The sequence below is a fragment of the Epinephelus moara genome, chromosome 23, assembly GCF_006386435.1.
Source record: "Epinephelus moara isolate mb chromosome 23, YSFRI_EMoa_1.0, whole genome shotgun sequence".
Lineage (NCBI taxonomy): Eukaryota > Metazoa > Chordata > Actinopteri > Perciformes > Serranidae > Epinephelus > Epinephelus moara.
The window spans coordinates 20,420,931-20,445,684 of record NC_065528.1 but is presented as its reverse complement, the minus strand read 5'-3'; the positions used below and the strand labels follow the sequence as shown (position 1 = coordinate 20,445,684).

The following is a 24,754-nucleotide window of genomic DNA, read 5'->3' as shown; positions in this document are numbered from 1 at the left end:
TGATACTACTCAGAACCATGATATTTTCATTGGTATCGTACAGTGGGTCCCAATATTGGTACCGTGACAACACTAATCTGGAGGGGGTTCTTCTGCAAAAACTAATGAAAAACTAAACAACAATATTCGGTATTCGGTACTCGGTATTCGGCCAAGCATTTAATATTATTTGGCTTCGGCTTCGGCCACAAATTTTCATTTCAGTGCATCCCTATTAAAAACCTACCTCTAACACTCTTCCTTCCTTATCTTTGTGTCCCCAGTTGATGAAGAGGCCCTGAGGAAGAAGATCACTGATGAGCTGCATAAAAGCTTGGAGCAGGACAGGGCCAAGGCAGAGCAAGAGCTGCAAGCCTGGTTAGACACATGCACACACACACAAACACACACAGTTTGGGTGTGGAATAGTAAGTGCTTTTCTTTTTGACCTTCCACAAAAACCTTTGCAAGGCATTTTATTTATTTCTGAAGTAAATTAATTGCTATAATTTGTTTTTTGGAGTTGAAATTAAGATTCCCAAGTCTGCTGGAAATGTGGTGGGCATTTCTCTTCTGCTCTTGCCTGCTTTCCCTCTCTCCCCTACTTTCTGTCTTTGGATCATGATGGATTTAATCAGCGTGCCGCACCTAGTGTCAATTCCAGTTCCAAGATTTCATTAGAAACCAAAGACATTTTCAGGTGTGACCATTTCCCGCTTTCATTAATAGTCAAAAAGGTCAGCACCAGTCTTTCCGATCCCCACTGTGTTTCCAATCTACCCCTCTTCCGAAGCACATCAGCACTTTTTCCTCCCTCTATCTCTGCTTCTCCTCTCCTCCTCCGGATCAATTAATCATGCCTGAGAAAGGAGGGCGCTATCCTGAGGTAATTTCCTGGGTGTTGAGTGGGTGATCCATTAGCCCTGCCTGATGAAGAAACACACTGCTCATGTGAGGAGCACATTTCTCCTCTTCCTCCCTCTCCTCTCCTCTCTTCTTTTTGACCCTAAAGAAGCAGGTGCACGTGCCATAATGTCCGATAATCGTGTTGCGCCCCCTCCTTAATAGGCCTGGATGATCTCCAGCAGACCCTGGTGAATGAACAACTGTGATTAGCCACTAAACGCACTCTTGCACTGTAGGAGAAAAAAACACAACCTTTCTCTATCCAGGAGGAGGTAGTGTTAGCCTAGCGATTAGCCTCGTTTTGGAGTCTCATTCAAAAGGAGAGAAATTAACGAGTGGTTTTGAGAAATCATTTGTCTATTGATTTTTTTCCCTGACTATTTTATGTTTTTTTGATGTAACTGCTTCCTGCAGCTCACTTATTGATGTCTGTTCAGAGCAGTAAGCGCTTCAAAATTATGCCCTCCTTGCAATTAATTGAAATCACGGTGGCTAGCAAGCCTTCAATTTTTGTTTGTGCTTGGCATGGGCTGCATTTTCACTCAAGAAGACTTAACTGAACATGAAATGGTAAATAAGCAATCATCAGTTAGCCAGCACTTGTGTGTGTATGTATGTTTATGTGTGTAGAGGCATATTAATATCAGTTTTCAATGTGGTGCTTTCATGCTGCTTTTTTTTATTTGCCCATTTTATCACATTATTTTTGTTGTATTTGTGTGAGTGTGTCCAGTTTCCTAGCTAATAGTCTGTCAGGCAGTAATACATGGGACAGCCATCAAGATGCATTTTGGGATTTAAGGCGTGCTTTAGGCGCAGCTCAGTGACAGGTTTTGTCTAGAATCAGTGAGTATTAGCAAAGAAATCAACATGAAATGATGCTGAAGAGAAAATACTAAAACATAAAGCTTATTTTGAGAGATGAAAACTGACAAACCGTTCAGACTGTGTGGCTTAACATTTTGCATTCAGTATCTCCTCTGGTTAGAACTGGCATATAATGGGCTTTATCTAAATGCAGTGCATCAAGGGCCTGTCTAACTCCACTTTTGCTAGTGAAACGGCACATAATCAGGGCACAAAGTAAGGTGCAAGGGGTTTTATTTAGTTCCTTAATTAATCAAATGTGTTTTTCTGTGCTCTAAAAAAAGAAATAAATATATATATTTAAAAAAAAATGTATAAAAACTGTAGTTATAAACTTAACAGAGGAAAAAGAAATAAACTTAAGTGCAAGTGGCGCTGCTCCTCGTGCGTAAATGCGCACAGTGTCTCTCTTATTGGGAAGCCTGCTGCAGAGCAGAGTCGGACAGCAGCTCCACTCTGCTTTCCGCTCTGTTCACTTTTTAGACATTGTAATTAATATTTTCCTCATTAATGATGTATTAATTCACCCACCCGTAACCCATCCCCGCATCCGTGTGTGGAACAACCAGTGTACATGCAATGTAAGCCTGCATCTTATCTGAATAATGTGCCCTTTAAACAGCAGGAAAATAGTGCGCTGTTGACTTCAGACTATTTTGTTGGTCAGTGGTGCAGTCATTTTCTGCTGCCTCAAAATAGAAAACGCCCAAAAATGCTCCTGAATGCTCCCGATCACACCTCATTTTAAGACCTACACGTTATGGGCGACAGATGGCTGCAAGTACTTACACAATATGGGCACTGGCTGTGAAAACGACAACTGTGTCAGTCTGAAACTAGCAATAACAGTTGCGCTGCGCTGTGCTGGGTGTAAAATTGGGCCCAGTGCTTCTTAATGTAATCAGATTATATAGTCAGGATTAGAAAGACAAGTGTTACTGTGTCCATTTTGTCTTTTTTTCTGGCTTTGCTTTTTTGTGTTTTTGCATGTTTTCACAGATCAGACCACAACTAAGATTATCACAACCACACCATTGACTTGAAGCTTTTACGTGCGCGATTAAAACGTGCAAACAGCTGAATGTTTAAAATTGAGGTGTATCTGTTTCGTGGGATAAGCGTGAGACCGACAGTGTGCCTTCCGTGTTGACATGCCGTCACACCAGCTTGCTTCATCGTTTATCATAGTCATATTCAGTGAAGTAAGATGCAGCAATAGTGTCAATATTTGTCTTTTTGAGCTGACAGAGAAAGCATGACAAAGCATGACACAGAGACTTGAATATAAAACTCATGCTTACACACCAGCGTCCTTCAAGGCTGAAATATTCTTCCACTTATTTTTTTTTACCACTGCAATTGAACTTTCCCATTCATTTGTCGTTATTGCAGATAAAGGTGACTGGTTCTCTTTTTTAATTGAAATAGATGAGAGGAACACAGTGCCCTTTTTCCTCATCTGGGCCGTCAAACAATGATTAAATTGCAATGGTATTTCACCTTCCCACAGTGCAGGCGGTAATTACAGGGAGTTTTTGGTTCTTGAAGGCAAACAAGGGGCACAGTGATTGTGGCCTTCGCTGTGTAAAGACTCAGCAAGGGAAGTGGATGGCTGGTGCTGTAAAATTGAAGTAAGAGGTAAGATATTTTTTTTCTGTGTGTGTGAGTGTATCAAAGCTCAGCTAACAAGACTGCACAGTGCCTCACTAGTTATAGAACCCTGCAGTGAAACTGCTGCACAGCTTGAACGCAAGGAAATGGAAGAATGTGTGAACCCCCGGGTCACTGGGAGAGAACACACACATGAGATACATGAGGCCAAAATCTCAAGGTCATGCTCAACCCTGAAAACATAAATTATTCATGCATGTTATTTTAACAATAGAATATGAGTGCTAAAAGAAAAAACAGCCAAAGTAAGGCGACAAATTAAGTCTTGTTAAAGAACATTAGACGTCCGTAAAGCAACCAAACACATTCAGTTTGCTTTTTTGTAAAATCTAATTATTTCCACACTCCATTCTATCCTATGCAATATTGTTGTGTAGGGGTACATCGAGCAATGGATTTTCGAGCAACAGTGGTGTTTAGATTATGGCAGTATTTATTCAGTTTGGCTTTAGGGCCATAAATGAACTCCCGAGATCTGGCTTTGCATGTTTTGCTCTGGTCGAAGTGAAGGAAAGGCTCTGTGAGGAGTTCATTTGGGTGCAGCCTAAACTCATTTGTAGCAAGGAGCGGCTGCAGGGAGCAGATTTGCCTCTGCTGCTTCTCTGTGAGGCATCAGAGCAGAACGACTCAGAGAAAAGGATGTGAGAGAAGGAGGGATGAGGGGGAGAGAACTCCCAACACCATCCTGTCTCTCCTCTCTCAACCTTACTCATCCTGTGTCACCGCTCTGTCCAGTTCTTCCTCTCTGGGTTATTCTCACAGGATTTCTCTCCATCTCTCCTTCCCTGCCTTGTCTTTTTATTCCTCCCTTACTCCCTTCCTTTCTCAATCCCCCTTCTCTATTTCTCAATTTATTTTCCTCCCTCTTTTCCACATCTTCTTCCTACCTCCTTCTCCCTCTCAGTCTCTCCTCTTGTGCATGAAATGCATGTGTTTGAGTGTCCAACTCCAACACTTAAAGGTTAGTTGTTGTTGCGAAACTTCTGCCCATTATTTCAGCATGTAGGCAAGCAGCTCGTGTTGGCTTGTGTGATATAATTGCATGTCAGACTTTTGAGTGAGAACACTGACCTTCTCCCAGAGCTTCTGTCTTCCCGTTAACCAGCCAGCCTGTTAAATTCCTTCTTGCCCCCGGGTCAGACGCAGACAGATAGTCCTGCCGACAAGTTTTAACATTTTGTTTATTTTTGTCTTTTGCCTTTCTTCACACAGAAATACATACACTGACACAAGCGCAAACCTCCAGCTCATTTTTACTGAGTTAGCGAGCTGGAAGATTATTTAAAAAAAAAAAAAAAAAAAAAAAAGTTCCTGCATTCAACCTGATTGAGTCAGGATTGTGTCTGGGGAATTGTGATTCTTCCTGAATCAGCAACATTGCTAACATCCTCTGACTGCACTTGCATTTACTTTTTCTTCATGATATTCCAACTGTAATACTTCACATACGTCGTACAGTCAAGCTACTTTACACACTCTCAGCCAGGATAATAGTAAAGATGATAATAATATGATAATAATAATGGATAGAGAAGGCGCAAGAAAGGATGAGAGCCAGGTAAGCAGATCTGGTATCTGAGTGTTGGAGGAATGGGTGGAATGGCTGTGAGCCAGTTGAAGTGGGCTTCAGGTGCTTTGTAGGTCAGTTGGGGCTCTGGGGATTTGTGGAGAGGAGCCATCAGGAACATCTTGGATGCCACTGAAAAGATTTCCAGTTGGCTCCAGTTGAAGAGGGGCGCTACCTGGACACAAGTTGGGTGTCTGATTTATGCCTGGCCAAACACCCACACAAACAAGCAACCACCTCGCAATGCCATAGGAACAATTCAGAATACCAAATACCCATTCATCCAACCATTTTCTGTAGTCGTAGGGATGCTGGAGCCTATCCCAGCTGACACTGGGCGAGAGGCGGGGTACACCCTGGACAGGTCACCAGACTATCAGCTGACACTGGGCGAGAGGCTGGGTACACCCTGGACAGGTCACCAGACTATCACAGGGCTGATGCATAGAGACAGACAACCATTCACACTCACATTCACGCCTACGGCCAATTTAGAGTCACCAATTAACCTGCATGTCTTTGGACTGTGGGAGGCCTCAGGGTTCGAACCTGGAACCCCTTGGTGTTCATTTAGAATACCATTTCTAAAAAAAACTACGTTATGTTTTTCAAAAAATATACCAATAACCATTGCATTACAGGTATACCAGGCTGCACACACACGCAACCCCTCAAGCCCTCAGGCTTCAGCAGCGAGAACATTTCACACTTCGTACATTTTTGCGAGCTGCTTTCCTTTCTCAGCATATTTGTGTGTGATGTGATCATATTAGTGTTTCACTACCTACATGAATAGCTGTAATTCCCAACGAAGCACTTTCCTCCAACAGATGGTTCTTGCCTCTTGTAAACCTGGTCATATGGTTGTTAAAGTGCTCCCATCCCCAGTGTATCGGGCCATTTTAAGTGCAAGAATAATAGTCATTGAACTGTAAATACACTGTTTTGGAAAAAAGAAATCAGCATTTGTTGGCAGCGTGGCCTGCTGCTGACCTATTCAGTGGAACAGTAATGGTTATTGACTCTGTTCAGTCTCTGTATTACTCTAGCTGGTCTTATATAGAGCAAATATAATCAGTTGGAGTGAGTTAAATGCAAACTTTAAGTCATTTTTAATATTATCCCAGTGTTTAAGGTCCATAAGGCACTGTGTTAGCTATACAGAATGATAACAATCAGACATCTGAACTTACTCCATGCTACAAAGTGAGGGTGCTCTGCCTCTTTTAGTGTATTAAATGGCTTTATGTTGGGAGTCTGAGCTTTTTGCACTATTTGAAGAGACACCAACAGAGGTGAGAGTGACCGTGATATCTGCTTTTGATAGCGTGCTTGGTCACAGCACTGAGAATATTGCAGTTACCTCTTCATAGTTTTGGGCAAAGTAGATGGGAAGCTTTTATGTTCCTTCTGCAGAGTGGGGGCTCCTCTAAATTAATCTTCTCACTCCACTGTCCTTTGTTTCCCATACACTTAATTATAACTCTGTCCCAGAATTTCATAGCACACACAGTCAGGTGTGGTGTGTTTATGTGTGAGTGCATGTGTGTGTGAGGGGAGAGTGCTTAGCTCCATAAAATATTCATAGGCAGCATTCAGGGACATTATTCCTAACATCAATATTGCATCGGGCCTTTAAATGCCTTTGTTTCAAGGCACTTGGGTCGAGTCTGCGCTGTTATGCAGGTCTATCGGAATCCATCCTGCCAGGCAGACTGTATTGAGACACATCTCGTGCGGATGACAGGTAGACAACAGGATGCATAAATGGGCGAAAAGCTGTGGGGAGAAACGGAAGGTGAAGAGGTAAAGGGGCGAAAGGTAGACGGCATGAATTCGTAATTATCTTTGTTGTGATATTTGTGGAAGGGTAATGATATTTGAAATGATTCTCTGTGGAGCAATAGGTGATGATTGCTTAATGGACTGAACCGGCTGTTGCAGTATTTACCGCCCATCATTTTTGACCATGTCTGCATTTCCCTTTGTTTTTTGAAAAGTGTGTATATGCACACACACAAAGCTTGCCCTGACTTCACCCCACGTTGCAGCATCTCAACCACTCAACCTATAAATCCTTTATCGAAACTGCACGGATCTAATCTCTGCCAGTTTTAGAAATAGTGTCCTAAAATAACTGAAATCTTCCCAAGCACTTGTGTTCAGGGTCATCTCCTGGAAATTGTGAGTTACCTTTCTGGAAATACCAACACAGCCTGACCCACTTCCACTCCACTCCTTTCCAAATGAATGCTACCTCACTGGATCTGTCTTTCCATCTTTCTGTTTTCAAGGCTCGACCCACTGAGCCATCAAAACACAGGCTACTGGGCCAAGATTATCCTCTCCTTCTACCCAGTACTGGGCCAAACATCATCCACTTATCCTCCCAAAAACCTGTTTTTTTTCCCTTTCCCCTTCATAGGTGCTGTCTCTTTCCTCTCCCCGTCTGACTTCATTCTCCATTCTCCAACTCAAAGCCCCCCTCTCCTCCCCAGTGCCAATCTTCTACAGTCGAATGAAAAATGCGTCCAATATCCCAGGGACAGGGCAATAATGACTGGAAAGCAATAGAGGTGAAGCAGACAGATAGCATCCAGCTAGTGATAGCAGTCTTTGCTTGGGTTAGCACTTGTGAGGAAGTCAGCAGAGGGACTTTTTTGCAAGGCTGTCTATTTTCCCGGCCCCCCCTTTCCTTCACCTGTCCAGGTTGTAGCTTTTGGTCACCACAACACTTGACATGTTTCGATTTATTTTTAGGTGATAAGTAAAGCTAGTGTTTCCGTTTTCTCACGACAGAATACTGAGATTTTTTAACCATTTATTTTAATCCTTAACAAAACTGTAATATTTTGTCATTCGTATTTTGGCAAAATGCCTAAAGATGATCTTCTCAGTGAGTACACATTTTTGTTTGTATGGTTCGACTCACTGTCTGTCATGTTTGTTTTCTGTTACAAAATGAAAACAGGTAAACAAAAGGAGCTCTTGCACTCCTGAGTGTCAGTGTTGCTGTCAGCTTCATCGGAGAGTGCTGGTTGTCCTTAAAATATCTGCACACTTTCAGCACGTACACATTAAATAATTTAATGAGTGCAGAAAAAGTCTTTGTGACAAGTCTTTATCAGGTACAGTATATTTGAATTCACTGTAGCAGAATTGTTTTATCCCTTTTTTTCTCCATTTCTTGTACTTCAGGAATTTTTTAGCTGCAGTGCTGTTGTGTTTTAGTGCCCTTTCAAAACGTGCCCGTTCAAAATAAGTCGATTGCTTGGCCTCTGGTATGACTGCTTGCACCTGTCACTTATCCGAACAGCTTCACACTCGACACTGCGCTTCCTTAAGTCCAGAGCAACTCACCTGCCACGGCATATTTGCGTCTCCTAGCAGTGCTAGAATACGCTTCATTTGTTAACTGCTAGCTATTTGGGACGAGGCTATTTCCAGGAAATAAAAGCGTTCATTTCTAAAGTTGCATCGCCGATACTTTGAGTTTGCTATATTGTGACATCTCCGGTCTATCTTTCTTCATCTGTTGTTGAATAGATAAGCAAAGTCCTTCCCCTTCCAGTGTCCCCCATAGGATCATATTTCGGAAAAAATATGCACAGTTTATGGTGAAAGAGAGATAATGTTTTTGGAGCTTGGAGTAGAGCTGCTGCTTCTTCATGTCAAAAGGGGTCAGTTGAGGTGGTTCGGGCACCTGATCGGGATTCCTTCTGGGTGTCTTCCCTTAGAGGGGTTCGTAGCACGTCCCACTGGTAGGAGGCCCCAGGGTAGACTCAGGACATGCTGGAGGGATTACATATCTCGTCTGGCCTGGGAACGCCTTGGGATCCCTCAGGAGGAGCCGGAAAGTGTTGCTGGGGAGAGGGATGTCTGGGGTGCTTTGCTTGGCCTGCTGTCCCTGTGACCTGGCCCCGGATAAGCAAATGAAAATGGATGGATGGACGAAACCCCTCAATGAACTACATCTCTCGTCTTGCACAGTATTCATCACCAACAATGGCGAGCTAGCTAGATAACTTAGATATCAATCAATTTCAATCAATTTTATTTATAAAGCCCAATATCACAAATCACAATTTGCCTCACAGGGCTTTACAGCATACGACATCCCTCTGTCCTTATGACCCTCGCAGAGATGTAACATGGTCTTACCTGATTTATATCCCAGCATGAAACCCACAGGCATCATAGCGTCAGTGTCCCACAACGCATCTGATTCAGAGTTCTTCTCCTCACTCTATAAAGCCCTCTATAACCGGGCCCCCTCCTACTTCACTGACCTGCTCCACCACCGCACTCCTTCCTGCAGTCTCCGCTCTGCTAATGCCAACCTCTTGACTTCATCTTTCAGGACCAAGCGCAGGACCTGGGGGCGACAGAGCTTTCTCCATAGCTACCCCCTTCCACTGGAACTCTCCCCAAACGCATTCGAAACTGCACCGACTTCTCCCGGTTCAAGTCACTCATCACAACTCATCTTTTCAAAAGGGATTTCATGTGTTAACGATGTGGCACAAATGGGATCAAAAAATCATGTGTTTATAGCCATTAACTGCCATATTTATTCCAAAATAAGGTCCTATGGTGATCCTCTGGTACAGGAAGGACTTTGCCTCTTAATGTACTAGAGGGAGTGACAGAGAGTGAGCTGTACCCAGCATGCCGTTTGGCTGTGTAACAGTTAATAGGACTCTCCTCTCAATACACTACACCACATGTACATACCGCACCACTTACAGATATGCCTCGTAAATCTCAAGAGCTCTCACTCAACACTGCACTTCCTTGGGTCCTCAGCGATACACCTGCCAAGTGTGAAGTTGATCAGATGAGCGGTTGGTGAGAAAATCGAAGGACAGACAGAGACTCCTTCCACTTAAAATAAATATTCTGTACATTTGCGATAACGGTCTGTATTTCATGCTGATTGCCAAAGTCGGCCCACGTGACTACCACCAAAGTCCATTTCTTAAAACCAGGTATACTGTCACCTCTCTGTCAAAGTAGTAGTGATAGCAACAGCGAAAGCTTCTTGAGTAAAGGTAGCTTAGGTGCATTAGCAGTGCAGGCAGGCGTTGATTGTGGGGAAATGGTGAATGTAAAAGGCCATTAGGAGGCTCCCTGTGTGTGTCTGTGTGTGCGTGAGCTGGAGCCCGATGATGGATGGAGTGTGCTGACGTGTGCAGCCCAGTGGACTGTGAGACTGGACATGGCTGGTCTCTCTCCGTCTCCCTCCATCTCTTTCTCCCACTCTCTGCCTCACTCCCTCTCTGCTTCACTTCCTCAGGGCCAAACATGTCATGTCGCCACTGCTCACTCTCGCTACTTCCCCTCTCTCTGTCTCTGTCTTTTTCTCCGTCTCGTCTCTTGCTTTCCTTCCCCCCTGCTCTCTGACATTTAGTGGTGTTGCGGGGCAAACGGCAGCTTTAAGACATCAGACATATTTTTATTAGACCTACCCGTCATCTGCTCGAAGCCACAGGCATGGGATGGTGATCAGTTAGACTAGTCTGTCCGTCAACACTCCTCACTGTCTAGATTTTGGGTATAATCACAGGTGAATGAAAAGATGAATGAGATTTTTGAAATGGAATAAAAGATGAAAACCCTTCACACTGACAGATCAGTGGGCACTTGTAATATCAAGAAAAACAGAGCCAAGAGGAGAAAGAGACACAGACTGTATCTGCGCCTGTTACCACACACTTGACAACAGGGATGATGCACTTAAATGATCATAATGAGCAAAGCACAAACCTGATGAAGCTGTAAATGAGTCATGCATTTAACTTAAGTGGTCATGAATAAAACAAAAATGTGGCACCTTTACAGCCATGAAAATAATGAAAGAAAAAAATGTAATTTAAATGTTTCACCTGATAAAAACAACTAAGTTTTTTTCCCCAGTCACAACTGATGGATCATATATGTGAAGGAATTTTGCATCGAACCGTCTTCCTATCTGCGCATCACTCTCAGGCAGCCTCCTTCTCACCGTGGCTGCCTTTCAGGGCTCTCTTAGGATTTTTCCGAGGCAGAAGTTTATTAACATCCTCGCCATCGTCATTCAGTCTGTCATAATTCACTCAGGCACTCGCTCCGTCTGTTCTGTGTTTATTCTACCTTGCCACTACTGTTTGATTCCTAGCAGAGGAAGACTTTCAGGGTTTCAGGGACGTTCCTTCTCTTCTCCAATCAAGCACACTGTCGCCGAGTAAGGAGTGCGTTGCTAGGCAACTATGAGAACCCAGTGACAGGGTTCAAATCGTGGTCCTGTGTCTGCAGAGAGCGTACTGCCTCTGTCTACATCACTGCTTCATTGGATTGATGATCCTTCTTTGGGGAAAACAGTTGTGCTGTTTATTATTTATACTCAAATCACTCTTACATGTAAGTTATTTGGAAATGATGTGAATTGATTTGAACTGTCTGACAGGTGTCAACTGACTGTTGTATTTTATTTATTTTTCTAGATTTTTTTGTTTTTTTTTACTTCTCAGTGTTGCCCCCTCTTTGCAAACTGTGAAACAGCACGGACGTGTGTGTGGATGAATCTGACATTAGGGTTGGAAATCAATATACAAGTGTATTGGCCTATATCTGTGCTTCATTAGCACTGTAATTGCATTTGTGACCTTTTAATTCTTTTGGGAGACAGTGCAGCATTGCAGCATGCAGCACAACAAGCATATGAACATAAGTGGTGCTATATGCACCAAAAATACACAGATACAAAACAACTCTGCTGCTCTGAAAGTGCTTACTATCATATACCCATAAAATAATTTAACAAGATTATGGTTTTATGGAATTTAAGTTTTAAAATATTTTGCTATTAAGGCCTGTCATGATAACTACTTTTGGTGGATAGTGTCCCAGAAATAATTACATTTAACAATTGATAATTTTATGGCACTTATGTGATGATAATAGTTTAATAATCCAAGCACACCTTTTCAAAGGGCAACAAACTTTAAGTTCTTAAGAATAGTTTTAAGTTAGATATATGTAATAATGACAACAAGTAGAGCAGAGTAACTTTTAGTTTAGCTGTATTGTCATTCTTTTCTACTCAAAGTCTTTTTCAATTGCAATTTTTCAGTATATATATCTAGAGTGCAGTGCTAAATGAGGGCGATTGAGAGTGAGAGGCTGTCAGCACATAGTTTGTTGGGCACAGGAAAACGGAGACCTGTGTGAGTACATGAGATCCTAAAAAAAGTTGGTGGATCACAGGGAGTACCAGCAGCTGGTCCAGGAGCTTCTCCTCAATGATGGCCGTTTCCAGGCATATTTTAGGATGACTGGGGGCATTTTGACAACCTGCTGTCTCCCGTCGGGCTGTATAGCTCTGGGTATCCAGCGACCGCTACCACCAGTTTCTCCTCCATTGTTTACCAACTGTAAACTTTTTCTCGTGACCACCACAGAAGGCCCATCTCTCAAATCATCTGGTTGGACAATGGGAAAAAGATAATGAAAAAAGAGATGATGTCGGGCGCTTTTTTTTTTTCATCTTCTTCATCAGTGTATCCAAAGAAACATGGGTTAAGTAAACATAAATCAGGGTGACAGAAAAAGAAAAAAAGTAAAAGAACAGGAAAGTTAAAGAACAATACACATCGTTGCCACTATTTTTTAGACGACTATTTTTTTTTAAATAAATTTGACTTACTGGCTTTTACACGGTATCAGCCTCTCCTCTCTTATTCGGCCTAAACCCAAAATGTTCCCACACTGGAGCTGTGGAGTTCAACTTTGAAACCAAGTCCATTTCTTTCAGCCATAGTTTTCTTGCCATGCGTTTGGCTTAGGCCCTATGATGTTGGTGACGTTTTTATACTAACAAACATGTAAACACAATGGCAATATCATACAATATATAGACATTACCTTGATAAGTTTTGCTGACAATTAAAAAACCTGCAACAGAGCTTATGGTATGGTATGGTAACACAAAGGGACCCTGGTCTGCAGTGAAGTCGACGGTGCAACATACTGTGGACATTACAACTTTGTACACTGAAAATTTGAGAAGCAAGTACCTCAAGTACAGTCGGGAGTTACATTAGCTTGTGCAATGTTTTCATAAACATTTAGCATTTTGAATTGGTTTTGTTTTAATCGTGAAAAATGTTGATGCTTCACAGGATTAAGGCGGAGAAGGACCGGGCAGCAGCCCAGGCTCAGTCCGATGCCCAGTCCCAGGTGCAGGATGAAGTGTCCAGGATCCTGTCCGTGGAGCGGGCTGTGGCCCAGGAGAGCATCCAGCAGGCTGTAATACGAGAGAGGATCGCCACTGAGGACGAGAGACTCCGCGCTCAACTCTACGTAAGTCTGCCTGTCCACAAACATGCGCTGATACATGGCAGCTACTTTGAACTTCACCCATATTTTTTATGTTGTCAAACAGGTTTATACATTTTAACAGTCAGCTGAATAAACGTGCACCACACTATCAAACAGAACATTTTAACTGAATGACCTTGCAAGCACAGACTCACTGATGAGAGCAATTTTTACATGAAGACAGGTCCCATTTTACGTTCACTTGTTCCTGTTCTATCACACAGACACACAGAGGTGAACCTATTTGGTGTAATCGACAGGTCATGCCTGGTACAGTGACAAATGTCAGGGCTGTGAGCGTGTGAGCATCGCTGTGAGCAGTAATTCATAGAACCGTCATGACTGTGTCGACTCGCACCCTCCCTGCTCGCACACAGTAAATGTAACAGTCAGTTATTGTCAAGACATCGAATCTTTATCTACATAATGCAAACCTGGAGCACCGTTTAAGTGTGTTTTTAAAAAGAAACGGCAGGTAAAGCCTTCTTTGTATCCACATCTTGTAGTTTAATATTTTTGTCCTCCGTGTCTCTGCCGGCTCGTCCTGCTGCATTATAAAAGCTACCTTCATTTTGGGCAGCCTGTGTCTTTATTTCCTGTAAATTGCCCTTGTAAACATTGTCAGATGAGCGTTCCTTACCACACGCGCACACATACACAGGCAGCGTATTGTTTTCAAAAAGAAAACACATTTTCCCTCGAGTGTGGCTGCTGTTTACAGACCTATGCTATTGATTATATAGCTCATTTCACACGCTCATCGCCGTAATAGAAAAATGAATCATTTTGTTGAGAGAGAGAGGGAGAAGGAGAGGAGCGTTGACATGATTCCACGCCGCAGGACAAGTGTATGAGGGATCCCTCATTTGGAACGGCGATCAAAATGAAAGGAGGAAGAAAAAAAAAAGGCGGCGAGGGAGGGAGACACATGATGTGATGTTTTATTCCCTTCAGCATCTGTGAAGAAAGCCGTTTCAGTTGTAGGTTTTCTGTAATTTAATTTCTGTTGTTTTTCATAGAGAGGGAGACAGGACAAACGAGGGGAGCAGGGAAGGACGGGCAAGACTTGTTACACCTGCTTTGTATTTGTTATATATGAGCTGCATCGTGGGTGGTGGTGGGTCTTACTGGACTGTCATTGAGGAGAGTCCTTGTGCGTGTCATTGCCTGCGTGCTCCTGAAGTACTAACTCCTTGTACTTAAGAGAACTTATCCTCCTATACGCTATGAAGCTTTTGCTTGTGGCCCCAAGGCTAACCTAGAGCCATTATCAGCCTTTGAGACTACAGATAGCAGCACCACAGTGGCATTCAGTATGAGGCTGAGCACACACACACATGGTGATATACAGTCTTTGCTTCATTCTTTTTCTGTAACTTATATTTTAAGTCTAAATCCAGTTGATAGTCTCCTGACACTTTGTCTCGACATCCTGAAAGCTGGGGTTGGCAGTTTTATTTGGCAAAAATACCATCGTAAAATTTAAGCATATTGTATGTCAAGTGGTCTGAGAGAAAACTTCTTTACCTCCTCTTGGCTCTGTTTTTCAGGCTCTAGAAAATCTAATGAAAGACTTTGACCAATCACAGGTGTTCGTCCCTTCAGTGATAGCCTGATTCAGTAGCGAGAAAGTTGCTATTCCAGCATTGGCAACAGCTGCCAACACTGCAAAGCAACCTAAAACTTAAGACAGACTTAACAAAAACAGAGTCTGTTAATAAACGAAACAAAATATGGGTCCGTATCGGCAAAGCATTTCAGAGATGAAGAGAAAATGTTGCTAATAGTATAATCTTTTGCCAACCAGAGCCTTCAAGTTCATGTTTATGTAGCTAATGTTAGCTAAAGCCTTAGATCACAGTGTGTCCCCCGCCTCACTCCCCGCCCATATAGACCACCTCGGTGGGAGGAAAGTAGCAGCAGCTCTGGAGATGGGCCACCAGCCAGCGCAGATGCAGCTTGCAAAAGCAGACTGGCCAGCCTTGACACCCTGCCACATCAGCAAACTTTCTGTTGCTGCCTTAACACGTTAGACCCAACACCAGCCCGGTGTGACACCTGGCGCTGGGGGGTTTGTGCTGGCCAAATTTGAGTCATCATNTGGCCAGCCTTGACACCCTGCCACATCAGCAAACTTTCTGTTGCTGCCTTAACACATGTTAGACCCAACACCAGCCCGGTGTGACACCTGGCGCTGGGGGGTTTGTGCTGGCCAAATTTGAGTCATCATTTGAGTGTTCATCTCTTGAGCTGCTACCTGCTCTCCTCCGAGTGAAGCAGTCCACACCGGTTAGGAGTGAGACGGAGGGAGTATGGCATGACTAGCTAGCTAATTCTGGTCTCATTTGTGGTCTGATAAACTGAGAGATAAAGAACAGGGTAAAGTGGGACCGAGTGAAAGCACTGTGTGCAACTCCACACTAAAGCAAGGTTAAATAAACCAATGTATGGGAAACACCTGGTTACTGTATGAAGCACATGCATATGCCAGCGGTCGTCTGGTGGGAGGGGCTTAGCACAAAGATAAGAGAGCTGCATGAGGGGGGTGTATTTTCAAATTCTGCTTTTTTATTTTGGCCTTTTCCAGATTTCTGCCCAAGTTTCAAAGAACACATTGCAGCAACAGAATCATTGTCAGAGGGTTTTACTGTTTTAGCATTGTGTGTGTGTAAGAGAGATTGTGTGTGGGCACGTGCGTGTGTGCCTGTGTGATAATTTCCTCAGTTTGAGCATTCTTTTGGAGTGCCGGAGTTTTAATAGAATCCGACGGGTTATCAGCGGAGGCGCAGTGCCGTTCGCGCCACTCATGTAATTGTCAAGTCAGACGCTTCCACACAGCCACTGTTCTTTTCAACTGGAAATGGACTTTTCCGTTTTTAAAAGGCAGCCTCTAGCCCAAGACGTCTCCCCACCCATTGTGATTTCACTCTGTGTTTGTCCGCTACCCGCAGTGAACTCATCTTTGATGAAACATAAAACATGTTTTTAAGGTCTTTTCTGTGTGTGTGTCTCTGTCTCCAGCCTGTCTGTCTGTCTTTCTGCCCCTCTGTGTCTTAGTGTGAGACTTTTATTGCTTTTTACTCAAAAAGAAAAAAGAGCTACTTTTAAGATATTCATCTCAGAATTTGAGTATATAAACCTTTTTTGTTCGCTTTCACACAAGGTGCTTTTAACCACCCCTCTCATTAAGTAAAGGAACACCTCCTACCCCACATGTTTCACATATAAGCACATAAGCATGAGTGATTGGAAGGTGAAACTGGTTCTGATTGCTGAGCAAAGTCAATAAGTTGATTGAGACAGAGCTCCAGGGAGCGGTTGTAGCTTGCTGTACTAAGCACATAATCTGGGGGCTGATAGAGCTTTCAGAGGTGATTTGTTCAGTCCTTTCTCCCAGTAAACCTGTTAACACCCCGTGTATTATCTTAAAGGCTACACTGTTGTGTCCTTGAACAATCTATGTAAGAATACAATTGTTTTCTTTTTAAATTCAGACTTTCCCTTTATTCTTGCTTACATACAATATCTTGTTGGTTGAATCTGACTACACAAAACAGTATTTTAATGATGCTTTAGTGCTGCACCTGTATAATAATAGTTATTGACTTGATTTATTTGTCAGATGGAAACATATTTGGTACAACTCCAGTGAAATATGATCCTGTCAGCTCCTTCAACATGTGCTCTGTAATTTAGCCCCTCTTTGCCTCTTCTTACAGTCTAACCTGTTGCTTTATAATTGTCTGTGTTTCCAGACTGGCTGCAGTGTGTTTATGGCATCCTGGATTGTTCTGGTAGTCCATGGTTTCTGGCTGTGGAATGAATGAACTGTAGTATTGTGCCCCTTTTCAACAGCCATTGGCTGGCTTGGCTTGGCTTTGCTTGCTTTGGGCCGTCAGCCCAGCACAGCAGGGATTTGCATTTCCATTACAACAGGGCAACCTTCTTGAAGGTGTGTCTCAAACTGATGATGGCTCGTCTTGAGTGATGACGTTTTAAAGCAGAGTGCTGATCCACAGCTAAAGTCCCCTGCTATTTTTGCTGCATGTGTTTTTCCACAGCAGGGCAGGTAAAAGAAGTTTACCTGTTGGAGGTGAGCTGTTTGCAGAGGTGCAGTGAGAGCCTGTTGTCTGCAGCTCTTCAACGTCTCACTGTGGCTGTTTCTGCTTTCACTTTCCTCCCTGTTGTATTATTACACTTGCCTTTATTGAAGAAAAGCTGCTATAAAAGTACCGTCAATTCGATGATAAACACATTTAATTTCCTATCGATTCTTCACAATAAAAGTCCCCCATTATTGTGTTATGTATAAACTATTATTTTGAAGCACCAAAATAAGGAGATGTCGAGTTGCAACTTCACACAACTTCTAATACAGCAGATAGCGAACATGAAACAGTGAAATAAAGTAGATATCTAAAGTAAAAACAGGATGCAGGAGAGAAACTAAACTCCAAACCAGAGATTCAGTTAGAAGCTACGAAAGTACCGAGAGCTGAACGCAGGTCTCCTGCAAACAGAAATGAGTCTGGCAACATACACTCTTGTTTGGAAGGGAAACGGGGGTTGTCAGGGGTTGGCTGTGGTTGGCAAGACGTCACCGCTACCCACTTGAGGGTGGGCGGCCTGGCTTTTGGAACTTCTCCAGAGAGGATCCATCACCGGCGTGGCTTGGTGTGGCTATGTGCGTCTAAACTGACAATGAAAACACAAATCGGCATTGCATGGCTATACTCGGTGTGGCCAAGAGTGACAATTGAAAAAAGGGTGTAGATTGTAGTTGTTTCTGATGTTTTAAAAAATTGAATCCACCGCCGACTCATTGATGTCTTCAATGATGTTGACAGTGGTGTCCTGGAAGCAAATTTGAAAATACAAGGAAAGTGAAGGAATGGTTTGCCTTACTCTGCCACTGATGGGCTTACCCTGACATTCTTACCCTAACCAATACCACTCCTCTTGCCCAAACCAAGGATTTTCAAATTTGGGTCCTTGAACATACTCCAGACTCTGTTTGACTCCACCTCTAACATCTCTGCGGGGACGCACTGTAATTTGCTTACATATCTTGACCTCAGAAACACTGCTGCATGATCACTCCTCCTGAACACAGGCAGTAGCTCCGCTCTGCAGCAGCCTCTGAATGGTGTATAGCAGGGATCCAAAGTGTTTATTCCTCTTGTGGTGAGACAACACCTCACATTCCCACTGTCACACCAGTCCGGATTCACCTTAAAGCACACGCCTCCTCCTCTTCTCTCGTCAGAGTCCTCTGCGCTGTCAGATTGGCATATAGAAAAGAGTCACCTGGTTGAATCCTGCTGTCCAGGATTTATTAAAGTTTTGGTGAATCAGGATATTACAGGTCCTGATATCTGTTGGAAACTGATGTGGGCATGGAAGTCATCCAGTTTATTATCCGACGCCTGTACAGTGGCTATCAGGTTGTTTGATTGTGCCAATCTTCTCCATCTTTTCCTGTTTACTGATGCCAACATTTGAAAACCCAGTGTTCCACCTGAGTATAATCCAATTAATCTTGTTCTCATTTATGAATTTTCCTGTGTGTCAGAAGCTTATTCTGAACAGCTGTAGTCACGTGTGTATCCTGGGCCATTTCAATGCATTTACCATAGAGGTCAGAATATGAGAGCACTCCAACTTTAGCAGGAGCTTGTTTGACAACGGATATGCAAGGGATATTTGGCTTGACCACAGCCTTTTATTTGAGCAGAGTGAGTGTCTGGTGTCTCTGCATCATCTTCGCTGCCAGATTGATGGTGTTGATCTCTGACAGAGAACTTAAAGTGTGTCTCGCCACAACTTTACATGCTACAACTAAAGCGAATAATGTGCGGTCTCTGAAAGATAAACAACTATGAAATGATAAACAACCTTTTTAAGTGGAAATGACGCCACTACATTCAGAAACAAAAACTTGATCTATACATGATTAAGGGACATTTTTTAAACCTTAAATATCAAGTAAAAACAAGTAAAAGACAGCAATAATTACTGTGAGGTGGGCCAGGAGGTCTGATAGCTGGAATTTTGTCTTGGCCAGCGAGCAGGAGTCATCAGGAGAGGAGTTGATAGCACTCATTTGGATGAGTAGCTTGCAGCCACAGGCCATCACTGTCCAGCACCAACCACAAAAAGCACCACCAACCTTTTGAGAAGCTGTCAGTAAAACCTCTTGACATGCAAAATGTTGCACCTTTCTCTCTGTTTAACTCAAGTTAACTTAGCAAAAAAATACAATTTCCAGCTTTGCAGCAATCTGGTGTTGACTCAGAAAATCATCTTGGTGAGTGACACATTTCTCTGCTGTGTTCCCAGAAAACGACTTGCTTTTTTTGAAAATTACTGAAACAAGTCAGAGTGTTTTGATTCATGTCAGCCCACTCGCCGTTTTAGTGTCAAAAGAATTGATATTGTTTTGGAAGTAAAAAAGTTAAAGAGCACGTTGGCTACATGAGTAAACATTACATGTGTCATCAATCAATCTATCTGTCCGACTGCGAAGGACTGCTTTGTTTTCACGTCTGTTGGTTTAATATAGACAATGGAAAAAAACAGAAAACACAGGGAGAGAGACGGGAATGTAGTGTGACGATTGCCTCCCAGTTGTTTGACTTTATCCAGGGAGTTTGTTTAGGCCGCTAGGATGCCCTGAAGTTGTGGTTTTGAAATGTGAGCGGTAAGAGAGGTGTATTGAAACAGCGTCCTATCTGAAACTATAAGATGATTTATTTTTTTTAAAAATAACAAGGGAAGAGAAATGAAATGCTGTAGCTCAAAATTGAAAGGCTAGAAATGTTATTTTTCTTGTAAAGAAAAGTGTTTCCTCTGTGTGTGTGTGCACTGTTTATATCGATGTGATTGTATTTGTGATTTTATTGCACTTCTGATTGTTTTAATTGAATTTGAATTGACCCGAGCGCTGCTCTCATGTTCATCGCCACTGAAAAAGAACATTTGTCTATGGCAGCTGTAGCGGTTGTGTTCTTTGTCCAGCGTGATATTGATTTGTCCTCCTCATTAAGATACAGGTCACGGTCAGCAGCAAGACCCCATACAGTCCCTCCTCTACTTCATACACAAAGAGAGCGATGCTGTGAGCAGTTATGCCTCCCCATGCTCACCTATAATGACCATAACCTCTGCAACCATAGCTGCACCAATTACGCGAACACCCATTCTGGGGAATTGCCCCGAGACATGGGTTTAGACTCGGGGTTGGATAGCATTTGGATTTTATTGATTTTGGATTCTGGTTCTTTTTGTGCACCTTTTCTGATTCTTGCCATAATAAGTACTTAAAGAACCAAAACCACCTTTAATTTCAGCATATTTTGGGAAGTCATTAACAGTAATTTGTCAGAAATTATATGCATTTTGTTTATGGTAAAAACAGCAAAAATTAGAGAAATGCAACTCCTTTTTTTCTAGTCTTGCACAAGTTGAATGCCCACTGTTTTACTTGAAATGAATTTCCGTTGTACTACCTGTCTTTTCATCTGTGCTTGTATGACTACTGTAGCTGGGTTTTGTGGCCAACTCACCAAATTAAAGGGTCAGTTCAGCCAAAAGTCAAAATTACATATTTCTCCTCCTACCTGTAGTGCTGTTTATCAGCGTAAATTGTTTTGGTGTGAGTTGCAGAGTGTTGGAGATATCAGCCATAGAGATGTCTGCTTTCTCTTGAATATAATGGAACTAGATGGCATTCGGCTTGTAATGTTCAAAGGACCAAAAATATACATATTAAAAACTCAACAGCAATGTCTCTTTCCAAAAATCATGAGCAGGTTACTCAAGATAATCGACACACCTTGTTGTGAGCAGTTTCATGTTGGAACTGCTTTCTGGAAAGAGACATTGCTGTTGAGTTTTTCGCTTTGAGCATCACAGGTCGGATTTCGTTGGCTCTTTTTTTTGGGACTGTTGCGGAATAAAATGCCTGATATCGTGGCAGCTTTCCAAAAAATTGTGATTTTAGGCCTTTTTTTGCATTGACATTACGGGGCAGGGTGAAAACTGCAGAAACAGTTGCTTTGTCTTTTGTGTAGTATAATTTATTAAGAATCGAAGCCAACTTGATCCGGTGAGAATAAAACTGCACTGTCTTGAGTATGTTATTTATACATAAGTGTTACCGGTAACATGCGAATTTGATTGAACTCATTTTGATTCTTCCAGCATGTGCAATAGATCTGGATGCAACAGCCTCTAACATGGCGATTTGTCTTGTCTTTTGTCAAAGTGTTTCAGCCATTCTGCAGGTTTTGCTGTTGAAGAGTGTTCATCAGTCTATATTGTTTGTGTTTCACCACAGCATTGTATGTGTTGCAAAACTGTTTACCCCTGCCTTCATGCTGGACATCAGATAATTGCCTTGACCGGTCTTTAGCAGTCATTTTTGTCAGTAAATGTGAGACGTTCGTGTCCCATATGTCTGCATCTTCATAACCAGAAACAAAGAAGTGAGTTTGGTGACGTTATGCTGGTGGAATGCTATATTAGGTGATGTGGAAAAGTTGCAGAGATTGGACAAAGTTGCAAGATTGCACAGAATTCACAAGGATTGGTTGAATTTGAATTAATTTTTGCAGTCCTGGCAAGCTGCATTACATTCAAGAGACTTGGCAACTCACACCAAAACAATCTAGATTGTTAAATAGCACTGTAGGTAAGAGGGAAAAAAGTACTTTTGATTTTGGGATGAACTGCCTCTATAATAGCTCTTATGGTAGAAGTATGTTGAAACAAACATTTTTCATATCTTATTCTGTAGCACACATTTTGGGCATCATAACTTGCCATTTAATGCAACACTGCTTTAATATAAATAGCAGTGGTGTTAAATGAAGCCGGAGCCCTGGATGGTTCCCACCACTGTGGTGGGAGTGCTTGTCCTTCAGGCTTTTCCACTGCTAGTCACTCGCCTCCCTGTCAGGCTGACTGGCAGTAGCCAGCCACAAGTCTAGCCGTAATTGAAACTTCACAGCAGTGTAGGCAGGGGTGTGTGTTGTCATTGTCACTGTTGTTGGGTTCCTGGTGTTCTGTTGTCGGAGGGGAACATGTTCAGTGTCGGCGCTCACACATGTTCTGCCACTCAGGGGGGAACCACAGTTAGAGGAAGGGGAACACCGGAGTACACAAGGGGTTTGTGGTAGTTAGAAGCAGAGCTGCAACAATTAATCAATTAGTTGTCAACTGTTAAATTAATCACCAACTTATTTGATAACCTTTTAATAGATTTGGGCAATTTTTTTTAAAGAAAAATAAAGAAAAAAAAATTCTTTGATTCCAGCCTTGTAAATGTGAATATTTCCTGGGTTCTTTACTCCTTTTATGACATTAAACGAAACATCTTTGGAGTTTGGACATAAGAAGATGTCATTTCAGGCTTTGAGAAAAACTGTTCTTAATTTACTGACATTTTATAGGCCAAACAATTGATCAGTTAATTGAGAAAATAATCAACAGATTAATTGCCACTAAAAATAGGAGTTAGTTTCAGCCCTAGTTAGAAGCACAGTGGTATAATTAAGTTTTCTGCATTGGCTCCTGTTCCTTGTTGTTTTCACCTGTTTGCATTCTTTGATTAGCTTTTGGGAGGATCAAAAACAAGCACACATAATGGCTGTTTGAATGGTTGACATTTAAATGAGCCTTTGGTAGTCCATAGTTTGTCATTTGTTATTCCACTCTTTACACTGCTGATTATACCTGCTTGTCCGGAGCAGGAGAAAATATCTCCCGAGATCACAGTGGCTACAAACAGCAAAGGGTCAATCTGGTCGAATTTGAAAAGAAAATAGTTTCAACACTTCTCACTGCGTTGTTTTGTCTCAAACATGCTTGGCAGCATAATAGAGACAGACTGTAACTCCTCATCATGTGGTCATTCAGAATAATTTCTCGATGAGTGTGATTTAATGAGCAGACAGCCTGGTGTGGAAGAACTCTCATTGTTGGCTTTGTTTGGTCAAGATGGCCTCATCAAGGAGTTACTTAGTAGAGTCATTACACACAAATAAACCCTTAATTAGAGAACAGGTCAATTAGTGCTTAATTTCCCGGCAACATCAATTAGGAATCTGTGATTCTTTGCAGTGGATGCCGACTGAAGTCAAAGCAGAAGAGACCAGTGAATGAATGAGCTCAGTGTGAATATAACCTGCTCTTTATGTACTGACAAATGATGAGTTTTGACAGTCAGATATACTATCACACGAGTCGCGCACTTATTCACAGTCCACAGCCATCTGTCAGTCCACACATCTGTGTTTTAATGAAATCACAGACTTCCGCCGTCCCCTCCTTTTGATTTTCAACGACTCTGCTCCCTGCGGAGCCAAACTGGCCCAGTGGCCAATCAATCACTGGCCACAGCGTTTCACCGAGACACAGGCTCTAACCCCGAGGCAGACTTTTCAATCAAACCAAGAGTCATCAATCTTTCCCAGCTGCAAACACTGGCCTAGGTGGGGTCTACCTGGCGGCAATGGTTTTGTCTACTGTTGGCAACTGGTCTAAAACACTCAGATCTTACATTTACTTTCTCTTTTTTTTTCCCTATTTGAGCCCATAAGCTAACACTGATTGAGAGACACTAGGCAGCAGTATAAAGTATACAAATATACAGCGGCAGGATGTGTTTAGATTTATTTAAGTCCCTGGGCAACCAAAAGTTAAACTAACCAAAAGCTAATTCATTGATTTGTTTTTCCTGTGGATTTTCTGTTGACCTTAGACAATTATGTCAAGGAGATATGCTACGAAACGAAAGAGGGTTATAACAAAAATACCTTAAAATAGAAGCTAGGATACACACAGATGTAGACGTAAACATTTCTATCACGAAATGGATAGGCCATAAATCATAGAGTAGTAGTAGTATCCACACCAAACAGTGACAGTGATGAAAATGTGACCTTTTTATGAGATCTGTTTTAGATGGTCAAGGTTTTCTCAGTAGGCTTTGTGAGTTCTTTCCATTCAACAGAAGCTGGTGTTAGTAGAAATGGAAGAAATACCATTTCAGCAAACTTCAGTGGTGGCTCGTTGGTGTGGAACTGAGGTTTTCTGTGCAGTAGACGAGAGTTCCTGCTCCCTGTGTGTGTATGGTTTCACCAGTATGTGTGAACGATTCTTGTTGTCCTGTTGGGTCCCCCCAACTTCTAGTCATGTTTTGCACTACCTCATTTATTACAGTAACTCCACTCTAGATTTTGTTTTGGAATGAAGAAAAACATAGCTGCCCTGCCCTCTATAGCTCGAAAGTGTCTTGAATCCTTAAACACATCCTGCATCACAGTTGGGTGTGGTCAGGTATGCTACTTGTAACAACACCCAGCTGTGATGTAGCATGACATTAGAGACTCCCTACAAACTTCA

General features: G+C 42.4%; 1 protein-coding gene across 4 annotated transcripts in view; it reads left to right on the top strand.

Moving 5' to 3' along the window:
* Window positions 1-24,754, top strand: part of chchd3a (coiled-coil-helix-coiled-coil-helix domain containing 3a) — a 110,513-nt gene that overhangs the window by 16,912 nt on the left and 68,847 nt on the right. For all 4 annotated transcript variants that reach the window (XM_050036535.1, XM_050036534.1, XM_050036533.1 and 1 more), the window contains exons 3-4: window positions 264-357; window positions 13,150-13,330. In XM_050036535.1, coding sequence (XP_049892492.1) covers window positions 264-357; window positions 13,150-13,330 — 275 coding nt within the window. The remainder of the gene's footprint in view (window positions 1-263; window positions 358-13,149; window positions 13,331-24,754) is intronic.